At 40.9% G+C, this 13,054-nt stretch overlaps 1 protein-coding gene across 6 annotated transcripts in view; it reads left to right on the top strand.

Moving 5' to 3' along the window:
* RASSF7 (Ras association domain family member 7) overlaps positions 1-13,054 on the top strand; it is a 109,574-nt gene that overhangs the window by 78,755 nt on the left and 17,765 nt on the right. For all 6 annotated transcript variants that reach the window (XM_081936029.1, XM_081936030.1, XM_081936033.1 and 3 more), the window contains exon 2: positions 12,525-12,676. In XM_081936029.1, the coding sequence (XP_081792155.1) occupies positions 12,574-12,676 (103 nt within the window). In that variant the 5' untranslated portion in view covers positions 12,525-12,573. The remainder of the gene's footprint in view (positions 1-12,524; positions 12,677-13,054) is intronic.

The following is a 13,054-nucleotide window of genomic DNA, read 5'->3' as shown; positions in this document are numbered from 1 at the left end:
TAGTGCCTGATTACAGCCATTTGAACTTTGGCTCCAGAAACTTTGCGATCATAAAGCTTAAAATAAGGCTGGGAAAAAGTCCGTTCTTTCACTGTCCTGTTCTTACTCAACGTTAATCTAAATTTGTCTTCTTCCAAGTATTGGTTTTTATGAAGATAAAGTTGGGTTCAGGTGGTCATTATATCTCAGTAGATTTGGGACTAAGTCAGGTACTGGAACTGACAGGACATAAACTTGATCAGCTGTTAATCAACAGCTGTTATTTTAGAGGTGTTTCCTTCTCCGATATGCTGAATAGTGACATTGTTATTACATTCTTAATATCTCACCTGTGGAAGTAGTTCATTTATTGGAAAATGACTAATTAATGGGAGTCAAGGTAGTGTTGGAAATAAAAAATGCAATTTCAGGAGATTTTTCTTATGGTAACTGCTATAGGTATGCAGTGTTGCTAGGACACTTCTCAGTGCTAATTTATTTATTACTATCCCACTATTTTTTTTAAAAAATAACTCAAAGCAGTGAACATGCATACCTTCCACTTATTTTTCCCGCAACAACCCTGTGAGGTGGGTTGGGCTAAGAGAGAGTGACTGTCCCAGTGGTGGGTTTCAATTTTTTTTAGAACTTATTCTGTAGGTGTGGCCTATTTTATGGGAATGGTTAGGCGGTCATGTGACTGGGTGGGATTGGCTTGGAAGTCATGTGACAGGGTGCGCGTGACCAACTTGTAAAATGTGGTGAAACTCACTTAACACTCTTGCTTAGCAACCAAAATGTTGGCTCAGGAACTCTGGCATTTGAAGCACGCAAGTCTTAAAGCTGTCAAGTTACAAGACCCTTGTACCCCTAACCCTTTAGAAAAAAACCCCAGGGGTGTTCAAACTTGACAGCTTTAAGACTTGTGGACTTCAACTCCCAGAATTCCTCCTTCCCTCGCTCAGCTGCTATCGGTGGGGTGAGGCGTGCGATAGCCAAGGGCGAAGAAGCTCTCCTTCACCTTTGGTGGCGGAGATGCTTTCTCTCACGCCTCCTTACTTTCTCCACCTGTCCAAATGAGCGAAGGAGGTGCCGACCCCAAACCGCCCGCTCATCCACATTCAAACCTGACCGCCTCTTCCTGTCTCCCAGCACGAGCTCTTTGGAGCGGGAGGGAAGGTTCTTTCCAAGACCAGCTTCTTTCCTTCCCTCCTGTGGCGTCAATCCATAGGGGGAGGGCACAGACCGTTTGGCAGCGACGGGGAAATGGAGGCTTCTTTGCCAGCTTCCCAGCTGACAAAACACACATTTTCACAGTGGCAGCTGAAGCACAATCCTGGGCAGTCAGTTCTGGCTCTGCCTTCCACAAGCATGTCCCGTTGCTGCTGGAGCCACTTTTACTGAATTGGGCGCGGCCATCGCTGAAAGCATCATTGGCAGCCGCTTCTTGCCATCGCCACCATGCTGGATATCGCACACCTCCTTTCTTTCTCTGCCCGCTCGAACAAGTGAAGGAGGCACTGCCACCTGCCCGCCCCTCCTCTCTCGCCACACGGGCTCTCTGAATGGGGAGGGAAGGTCTCTCCCAAGACCTGCTTCCCTTACCTTGGGCCCAATTCCGGGACAGCAGAATATTTTTTTTTCTGCCGGTACGGGACGTAGCCTTGACCCCTGCCTTCCTGCCGCCTCCAGTCCAGCCCCACATAATCTCCCCGCCATCCCACCAACCTGGGGACACTCTCGACTGCAGTTGGCATTCTCCTAGTGATCCTTCCTGGCTGCGCCCCCAGAGCGTCACGTGGCAGCAGCATGTGGGCTTCTGACCGACCCAGGGCCTGCCCGGTGCCCGGAGAGGAAGGATCGGCAGGAGAAAGCCAATTGCTGCTGGCAATGGGGCACAAAGGAGCAGCTGCCCGGCAGCTGCCACATCCCGTTGCAGGCACTCAGGGTGGCCTTGATGTCCCACCTCCCTGCCGACTCCAGCCCCACACAACCTGCCCACCAACCCACTGACCTCGGAACACTCTGCTGCACAGCCTGTCCTTTGCGTCCTGTCGCCGGCTGCAGCCGTGTCCAGGCAGATGCTGACTATCCCAGGGCTGCCTGGTTGCTTCTCGAGGGGTAGGCAGACGGGCAGCATTCCCCCCACCTTCCCGGCCGCCTGCAGTCTCAGAACCTCATCTAGGCAGGCAAAGGAAGTGGGTGGGCGGGGCAAGCATGGTGTGGATGGGCAGGGTGAGCAATGGGTGACCGGGCGGGTGGGGGAATGAGTGGAGGGGGCAGGCCAGGGAGTGAGTGCTCCGGTACGGGGCCTCCAGAAGCTCAGGTACAGGAAGGCACGCTAAATTTCACCAACCGTTACGCCTGTACTGGTGCATACCAGCTGAAACCCACCCCTGGACTGTTCCAAAGTCACACAGCTGGCTTTCATAGTTAAGGCAGAACTTGAACTCTCAGTCTCCCGTTTTCTAGCCTGGTGTCTTAATCACTAGACCAAATTGGCTCAAAGCCTCTGAAGGCAATTTGAGTTTCTTCCATTCCCATCCTCCTCTCTCTCCCCATGTTGGTCACATTAGTAGTACGATTTATATTGCTGTTAATACAACAGTTCCATTCTATTGCTATTAATGTAACTGTTCCAGCACCTAATGGCATATTGATCCCATTCATATCAATACTCTGTTGGGACCATTGTCTTCCATTTTTGTTTCTGTGAAGGACAGTCTATGGTAGTAGTTGGTCTTATAGCAGAGATGTGTTATTTATCAAACTATCACTGCAATTGAGGTAGGTCCCTGTTGCCTGTTTTGTTATCTTTCCTTGGCTGCAGTCTTAAAAGCTTCCTTCTTCACTCCTTAAATCTGTAGAGAGAATAAATATTGTTCATATGGGAATAGCATTGTCTGCAGAACTCATTTCAAACAAATTCATCTGTTCAGTCATAACAACTGCCTATTTTCCAAGTGCTGGTGTGCCTCTTTACTTTTTTAAGGATGACTCAATTGATAGCTTGAACCAAGTTGGAAGATTGGAACCCTGGCCAATTATGGACCTGGTGAGTGGAATTTTCCACCAAAACCCCAGATAAAAAATAAATTTCTTGAAATAGTTTTGTGTGTATATGCACATGGGCAGAGCCAACAGGAAGCAGAGCAGGGAATAAAGGAGCATTGTGATATTACCTAGAAGGAAAGAACAATTTTGATCACACAGGTTGTTTGGAATGGTTTCCCCCCCCCCTTTTTTTTTATTTTTAGTGAAAACAATTGTATGTTAAAAGTAAATGTAGTTCACTCTGTTTTTCCTACATTTTGTATGGAAGTAGTACTGCAAAAGAAGGCTGGTTAATGATTGCCACGGGTAAATAAGTGACTAGGGCAGGACAGCAATGAAGCAGTAAGTCGAGATAATTTTTTTCCTGCTTGAAATGTTTGAAACAAATTTCATAATGTAAGTATGTAAAAATAGCTGGTTCTTTCTGCCTGAATAGATTGAACACAGCTGCAGTTAGCAGCAGCTTGTGTTCTTTAATGGTGCTTCCTCCCCTGCCCCCACTCCACCATTTATTTCTGACTTTCCTCCTCCTTTAGAAAGAGAGAAGCATTGAATGGTTCGTAATAACTGCATGGCTTTTTTATTTGCTGTTTTGCTTTCAGGAAATGTAGCATTCTTTATTAGGACGTGGCACATAATGCTTAGAACTATGAAGTGGACCAAAAAATAACTGATTTAAGTGCTGGATTAGTTAGAGGCAGGCTAGAGAAAAGAAAAAGGTTTATAATTGAAATATTATCTGCCAGTTTGTTATTAGAATAATTAACTTCCTCAAAATACAGTCTTTTGTTTTCTTTTGTTATTTACTGAATTAGAAAAGTGCATGTTGCATCTGATTCGATAAGGAACTAGAAAATTTAATATTGTTGAAAACTCTATTCACCAAACAAAAAAATCGTATCATATAGTTTTTAAATTACCAAGATTTTATGTTGTTTGTATAGCAAGCTTGCTGAGCTTTGCTAGGTATCATAGATTTCAAAAGTTTAAAATTACATAGAATTTTATATGGCAATTAATCTTATCTTTGAGTGTTTATTTAATCAATGTATATCTCCTGTCTTTCATTCAAATGATTTATGAGTTCCTCATTCTATTTCTCCCCATGGTAACCTGTGAGATGGCTTGTGATGAAAATGAGTAACTAGCCCAGAATTGCCTAGTAAACTTCCATGGCTGATAGTAGGTTAGTATTTGGTGCTCTCTGCTCCTATTCCAACACTTTAACCTCTATACCACAATGCCTCTTTTGGTGCACTCCCTGAGCTGCTATATACAAGTTCTATAAATACTTGGTTAATAGATTAATGAGCTCTGGCCTGAGTTGCAGAAGCTGATTAGTGAAGATCCCTTCAACTTGATCTCAACTACCTAGACATTGTTTCTTGGAAATAATACAGAGGTGGTTTGTCATTGACTTCTCATGTTGACTTTCCCTTCTAAGAAATGCCAATATTTTCACTCTCTTGGAGGGCATTGTGGTTTGTGTGGGAGTCCAATCTGAATGTGTATAGATTCCTAGTTGTACACATGATTAAACATTGCCATGTCTTGCCTTGCTGTCTTCTTCCTTCCTTCCCTCCTTACCTTTCCCAACCTACTATTTGTTGTTGGTAACTCATTACGTGCACAATTTTCTTCTTGTTTATAAATCACATAATGAAATTAGATTGAGATTTCACATTGTGAAAGGACCTAGAAGGCATAATTACCATAAGAAACAACGGTAAACACTAGATAGGTACACATACAAAGAGAGCTTCTTATCTCCCATTAGTGCTGATTTGTAGAAGGCTGGGTTTTTCTCCCTTACAATGTTATCTTCTCTTAAAGTGAAGTGAATCATTTGCATGGGTTACCTTAATTATAATACCTGTGGGTAGATGTAATGGAGGCCTGGTTTATAGATTATAGGTTAGCATTCACTGTGATGAAAACAATATCACCTTTATTAGACATCAATTGCTGTGCTTACAGAGTGAAGCAAAGCAAAGTGAGCTTCTATTTTTCTGTTTTAAGGTAAAAGTAAAGCACATAGGTGCTAGTTGGTCCCGACTCTAGGGCGTGGTGCTCATCTCTGTTTCAAAGCCAAAGAGCCAACGCTGTCCGAAAACATCTCTGTGGTCATGTGGCCGGCATGACTGAACGTTGAAGGCTCACGGAACGCTGTTACCTTTCCATCAAAGGTGGTTCCTATTTTTCTACTTGCATTTTTACATGCTTTCAAACTGCTAGGTTGGCAGAAGCTGGGACAAGTAATGGGAGCTCACTCCATTACGCAGCACTAGGGATTCGAACCGCTGAACTACCGACCTTTGTGATCAACAAGCTTAGCCACTGTCTTAGCCCCTTAGTCTTAGCCACTGAGCCATCGCGTCCCTCTCTGTTTTACTTCTTGCTTACTAGCTTGAGGTTTCCAGATAAAATGTCAGTGATCAACCAGCTGCTACCCACATTTTCAGTAATCATAATCTATGCATGATTTCTGTAGAGACTAGTAAGGTGAAAGTTTCTGATTCTCCTGTGCGCTACTTGGAGAATCCAAGCATGGGTTTAACTTCAGTTTGCCTGCCCAGTGACTGAGTTGTTTTAGAGTCTTTAGCCATGCCTCAGACTGCCTCAGATTTCTCAACTCTGTCAAGCCCATTAGCTGTGACTTTGACTCTCTCCTCAGTTTCTGAGCAGAGAAAGAGAAATTGGACTCAATGGGGGGGGGGGGAATCTCCAGCAGCAGCCTTGCTAAACCTTGAATAGCCAAAATAGACTCATCTGACAATTGCTGGCTGTCAAGATCCTCGGCGAACTTAGGAGGCCTGCTTCAGCCGCCACGCAGCTGTCAGTGCGCTCTGCGCCGTCATCAGGCTCCGGAGACAGCGAGATAATTGGGGGAGCTGAGAATCGATTGCACCTTTAGCGGCCCTAAATTTATCTAAACTTTTTTAGTTTGCAAACTGAGAACGTCTGTTGTTGGTGAAATGAAGAGAGGTGGTCAGATCACTGCTCCCATTACTACAAGAGAATAGCCAGAGATTAAGCAACTATTAATAGATGCTCTTGCAAACCTATTGCTCACGAATCAAGTCACCAATGCCTTATTAATGCACTCAAGCTGGACCAGTTAATTGGCTTGTTCAGCAAGCACAATTCTTTTTCCTCCCACCCACCCTTTATATATTTTACATTTTTAGTTCCAGAACAGATTAATATTTTGTCACATAAGATTATATTTTTTCTTCTATAAACCTTTTTGTCCCCTTCTCTCCCCCTCCCCCTTCCATTTTTGAGTGTCTGCCCATGTGAGATGCTTGAAGCTGGAGAGGACATTTCTTCTCTAACATCTCTAATCTATACTCAGCATCCATGAGGCCATTTTTGCCAGCTCAAATAAATGATATTTAGGAGTCCTGCATCTTCCTCCTTCTCTTTTGTTGGGAACAAAGAGAGCTGCATCAAAACAAATGATATATATCCGTCCTCTGACAGCTAGCCAACTGGACACTTTGGAAATTTAAAATGAACCATCTTTTTTTCCATGTCTTACTGTGGTCTCACATTAAAGTGATATTGATTCTTTTTTCTACTACACCATGCCACTTATCCACAAACTAACTGGAGTGATGTTGGCTCTCCTCTCCTCAGTATCCTCTCCCAGGCCACGTGTGCAGAAACGCCAAATATTAGTTTGAAAGGAGCATTACTTAGCAAAAACAGGCAGCACCAGCAAGGCATTTGCATACATAGGAGCAAATTCCCAAATCTTTGGGGAGGTTACCCACTGTTGAGTTTCAAAGAGCCAGAGTCCAATGTGGGAAGTCATATCCTAGTCCAGAAATCTACATAGGTCATCAACTGGTCCAGATTCTAAGGAGTAGGGGGGTTGTTTGTTTTTGATTTCTTTTTCTTTATTGGGTTGTTCTAAATCTTGATAAATTATATTATTTCACTTCATTGAAGTTTATTTAATATTAATTGAAGAGGGCTGGGAGGAGATCCTAGATCCAGATGTTCATGCTGCCTCCAGATGCCTGTAAGCCTGAGGTACCTGATTGCTAGGTTAGTTGGTTGGTTTATTTTTATCAATTTTATTGGCTGCCCATCTTACCACAAGGTAACTCTGGGCCCTTCCCCTGAAGTTGGTATTTGAGGCATCTTAGGTGCATCTATCTCAAATTCATCTTATCAGGGACCTCGGGATACATTTTCTTTAACCTTTTATTACTGGCCTATCCTGTGTCTCGGCCCTGGATCATTTAGCAGTGCCTGATCTGGCTCTACACTGGCCTATTTGCTTCTTTATTGTAACTTCCCTTTTGCTTCTGAGATAGCTTGTCTATTTGTTTGACATGTTTTCCAGAAAGATAGCTTGCTCAATCATCTGATTTCTGATAGAGGCTCACACACACTTTACAGAACACTGATGGAAATCTCTATATCATTAGATGTGCAATGTCACCTATTCTGTGCCCATCATATGCGGTGGGATGGTAAACAGAGAGGACAAATTCTATGTGTATTGCTAGGTTAACTATCAATTGACCTAATCGTTTACTGAGGCCGAGTTCACTGAATAATTCAGTTCATATCTTTAATCAGATGTCATCATTTCAGCACACCTACAGTCACTGCCTGAACCTGCTACTTAATGCTTTCCAATTCCTTCCCATCCCAGAATCTTCCCATTTTCTCTAGAACTTCACACCATTTAGCACCATTTCAAAGATCATGTAGATCATGCTAGGCCTCATACTTAGGTTTTTAGGAACTGGCATTTCTGAAAGGCCCTCCCATTGCTGTTGAAATCCACACATGGCTTTCTACAGAACTTCTCCCCTGGACGTACCTTGGATGCCAAATGTACTCAACAGTTTCTTATATTTACACACTGCTCTGATCCTGTTTTATGTGTCGCTTCTGCCCACACTGAAGATACATCCTGTTTTCCTCTATCCTCCTAATGTTGGAATGTCATCTTGGTATCTGAAATACTTCTATTGTATCACTCCCTGTTTTGATGGAAGAAGAAAGAATTCAAAGTTGTGTATATTGTTGACCCAGCTCAGAAGAGGCAAATATTTCATTCACTTGGAAAGTTACCCAGAACTCAGAAAAATCCTGGGAAGTAATAGGATGTGCATGTCTCTTCCTCTTTCAGTAATTGCAGCTGCAGTATGCTCACACCTTATATCTCCTGACAAGCTGCCTATTCTGGCCTTGGCATCTCTTAACAGAGGGAATATGAATCTGTTTGGGGAGTGGGAAGGTGGCATTACACAACCCCGCTGCCAGGGAGAGTAGAGAAAGGATTAGAAAAGGCCATGAGGTTATAATCCCCTTCAGGTCCAGCCAAGAAAGAAATGGAAATTTCCTTCCCTCCTGATATCTGCACTTGGCTGGAAGAAATGAACATTCTCTACTCCTGAACATGGAAGAAAGAAGGAATGATTATTGGGGCGGTGGGGAGAGACACCTTCTTTAAGCCTTTTGAGTTTGCTTGGGAATGCAGAGTGGGAAGAGATGCTAATAGTTGTATCTGGTACAAATCTTGATGGCCCTATCCCTGATTTAAAGAAAAGTGAAAGACTTTTGTATAGTCTCTGGTGACAGAGAGATGTATGGCCCTTTTGGAACAGGGCCAATAAATTGCGTATGCCTTCTCTGCTTAGTTGCTTTTGTGAATATTAATTCTGCAATATAATGTGTAACTATGCAACTATTTTATATGGATGGGTGGGTGGGAGGTAGGGAGTGATGATGCTTAGGTATTCTTACTGAAACATTTGTGGAATCAAAATATTTTTGAGGAATGGTAAAGCTATTTTGCAACTGGAAAATAACCTCTACCTCACCTAAAATATGAGCTTCTAAATATGTCTTCAGCAAAAGATACTCTCTGACTAGCTAAACTTTGGTAGCTGAGTTCAACTTAGAGCAGATAATGTGCGGATAATCTTACAGGCTGTAAATAAGCAAATTAGAAACAAAAGCTTCTGATGCTATGGAACATTCATAAAGCGAAGTAATAAAAACCCACCCCTCCCTTTTCAGTGATTGTAACTCATTTTAGAAGAGGGGACTATTTAGAAGCACAAAAGGCCTTAATTGCATAGTGGTGTATATATATACTAGACACAGGCAATCACAGTTACTAGAGTGTGTGTTTTGTGTATTTGTGTGTGTGTGTGTTGGATTGGATGCTAAAAACACCTGCATATTCCTGCTATTTATGTACTCAGTACTTCTCTTCTTCCATCTCCCCCAATTGTGTCTTTATCTCTCTCAAGAAGTGAATATGTACATTTGAAAATAAAAGAATGAAATGAAATGAAAATAAAAGAATGATCAAATCAGATCTGTTATGATTATATCCAGATCACTTAAGTTGAGCTTAAATATATGTATGACTCCTGAACTGTCTGGAGTCATCTTCCATAACTAGCTACTGGGATGTTTTTCAAGTTTCCAGTCTTGCCTACAGTCATGTATTCCCCAATAGTGTTCTATCTAAACATACAGTAGTCTCAATCCTCTTCATTTCCAATCTCAGACAGAGTAGCCAAGTGCTACCATCTGCTGAGATTCTTCTAATCTCCAGCCCCAGAGAGCCATTTTTTTAATTTAATGTCAATTTCTTCACAGGTGCTATGCTCTGGGCACCATTGATGTCAATCCCTGTTGCAGCTGTAGACAGCATTTATAGCATTCACCTCCAGGAGTCCAGGACAATTTCAGCTCATAATAAATAAATGTTCTCAGGTTAGCATTCCCAACATGTGCTGCTAGAAATAAGGTTAGGATGGGCAATTTGCTAAGCTTTCTGTCTTTCAACAATTGTAAAAGTGTACTTTTCCTAGAAAGGTTTACCAGTGAAGGTTATGTGGCTGCTCTCCTAATTTGTTAGATACTTGCTCTAACTACAGTGGTTTCCACCACGGTCCTCTGTTCAGAGGTTTAATCCTATTGGTCAAAGGGTCTGACAGCTCCCTATAAAAGGGCTGCTGTCAGACTCAACCTTCACTGGATTGTTCTCACTTGTTGTACTTAATAAAGAGCTGTTGTTACTGTTAAGCCTGTGTGTGCCTATCCATTACCCAATCTAACATAGTTTACTTGATTCCTTGACAATCTTAAATCATTTTTCTTTTATTATATTAAAAACAGTTTTTACAACTACATTGTTGATTCCATTGGGCTGTACTGTTAACACAGAGCAGTCATATTTATCAATATGACATGATTGGAAAAATGTTCACAAATTTGTGAATTAATATTTTTTCCTATACCGGAGTAATGTACCAGAGATTCAACTTAGAGCGCTGACAAATTATTAAATTTTGGAAGATGCAATTTTATAATGTTTTGTGGCATGGTACAGATAAAATTAACATTTTTTCAAAGTGGCAGTAGAAAACTTAATTCAAACTAATTATCTAAGAACATATCTCTGTGTTTATTAAAAGTTTTTCACGTATAATTTATTAAGTATCAAAAACATGAATAAAAAGAAGTAAATAAGAAAAAAATAGACCAAAAACAACATAAAATGCAAAAAAAAGCAGAAAGAGTAAAGGAAGAATGCCTTTCAACTTTTTTTTGGTACAGATAAAGAATGCATCCAGATTTTACTCTAAAATTATCAGTAGTCTATATTGTTGCTACAATCTCATACAATTCTAATCTTCAAACCCCAAAATCAAAATTATATATCTCTTAGTTTATAAGTCCAAAAGTGGCTTCATTAACAACTTTATGTTAATAGAGGTATCTATTTACAGTATCTTTCCATTTATTATTCATAAGAGGTTGGCTCAGCTTTCTGCACAATGCCTTCATGAGTGGGTAGAGAGAAATTGTATTTGGCACCATAAGTAACAATATATTATATAATAAGAATACAAGTCAAAAGTCAAGAAGTTCTTTACAACAGCTTATAGAGGCAGCTCAACTGGGAATGGGGATTTTTTATAAGGAATAGCTGGGTGGATTATTAAGTGGATAGGAAAAGAATGCCTGTGATAGTTCATAGCCAATAGCTTATAGTGAAAAATAGTATGTAATTCTCAGTGGTGGGTACCGGATGGCCCCGGCGTCACCCACATGGACTCGTGCGGCACACACATGTGTTGTACTTGCCTGCGATGCTTCCACAAGCCTCCGTGACGCTCCAGTTGCTTGGCGGAGCGTCTCACAGATGCTGTACGTGCCGTGCACGGAAGCGCCAAAGGCTTAAAGCATAGGTAAGGAGCTCGGGTGGGCCCTCCAGTGCATCGTACCGGAACAGTACCCGGTGCTTCAGGCAGGATCTGGTACTCCCATACCGGGGCGTACAGCCTGCAACCCACCACTGGTAATTCTAAAGTTAATTGCTATGATTTTAATACCTTTTTATTATGTAATACACCTGTTCATTGAATTCAGGTTCAAGGGAAAGTTGAGGGGGGGAAAAATCATTGTTCTTTTGTTAATAATTTAAGGATTTTCTGCTACTGATTAAGTAACATTTGTTTTGTTTTAAAATGATATTGATGCTCTTTAAAAATATATTTTATGCATGCTTATTACATAACTTTTGTTTTAGTTTGTTGCCATTGGAAATGCTTCTATATTTGTTTCTTCTTCATTTGAGTTCAAAGTATGTTGACCAAGCCTGATTGTTTCCTATTAGGCTGTGCCTTTGGACTTTGCTCAACCCCAAACATCAGCATCCTGAAATTGAAATGAATCTTCTCATCCATTAGATAACAGTATAATGTGATGTATTCTGGTAAAATGTTCCTCCTCATACACATGATATTTAAAGATATGTCCCTGAATAAGGACGATTTTGGAAGTGGCCATGCGAATATAAGTGTGCAGACATAAGAAGTATGTTTCACTTTACACCCAGAACAAAACATCCCTATGAAAATATTCCATTGGAGTGATCTGACTTGGCTAGGGGCAAATATTTCTTTCTTTATTTGACTTGTACGGCAGCCAAAACAGAAAGGACTCAAAGCTTAAGAAAACAATATGACCTCAGAATAGATCTTCAGCTCTTATTTATCGATTCACAATAGACATATGCTTCTAAATCACATAGATTCATGGCTGTTTAAAAACGAGTAAAACCAAAATAAAATAAAATTTCAAAGATAAAACAATCAGGACGATAGCCAGTAAAGCAACAATAATACAGTACTCATGTTTGATAGCCAAACTATACACAGCAGCATGAAGTGGTAAAGTATGTATTTTTGAAGCATGATAGAATATCTATGAAGCATTGAAACTGAAAAGTTTTGTTTGCTTATCCTTTCATCTGAACTTCTACTAGTGCCCTACCTAAAACTGTTAGAGCAAGAGAACTAGAAATGTGAAGTGTGGAAAGAAGACATGTACAAGCATTCCAAAGCATTGCTTCTATGTTTCCTTGCTCATACTGCTTACATGTAAATGAAATCAAAGAACATAATGTGCTTACATTTCTGTTTGTGTTTTAATTGTTGTTGCAGGAACAAATCACAGAAATGATCCAGAAAGTTTAATCCTCTCTACCTTGTGATGGAGTTGAAAGTCTGGGTAGATGGAGTCCAGCGAGTTGTATGTGGTGTTTCAGATCAGACAACGTGTCAGGAAGTTGTCATAGCACTGGCACGGGCCATTGGTAAGTAGTTTTTATATTCATGATGCCTAAAAGAATTTATGCAGTCCAATCCTAAGCATGCTTACTTCGAAACATCTACCACTAAGGGGGCTTATTTCCAAGATAAATGTATATAGAATTGCAGAATAATCTCCTGTCCAAAATTTTAAACAACGATTAGAAAAATAGTGCTTTATTCATGTAATAACCATGTCTTAGGGAAGAGGAAATTGTTTGTGTAAACAATTGGCAGTTGCATAAATACAACAGCTTGAATGATTAGAGGCTTTTTCACAATGCGGTGTAGATTCTGTCAACATTTCTTCTAAAGCAGCATTTTTCAACCTTGGTGATTTTAAGATATATGGATTCCCACCCACTCCCACAATTATGGCTTAG

This window comes from Natrix helvetica, assembly GCF_964273705.1.
Source record: "Natrix helvetica genome assembly, chromosome: 1".
Lineage (NCBI taxonomy): Eukaryota > Metazoa > Chordata > Lepidosauria > Squamata > Natricidae > Natrix > Natrix helvetica.
Note: the sequence above shows the minus strand (reverse complement) of the source record. Positions and strands in the feature narration are given on the sequence as shown.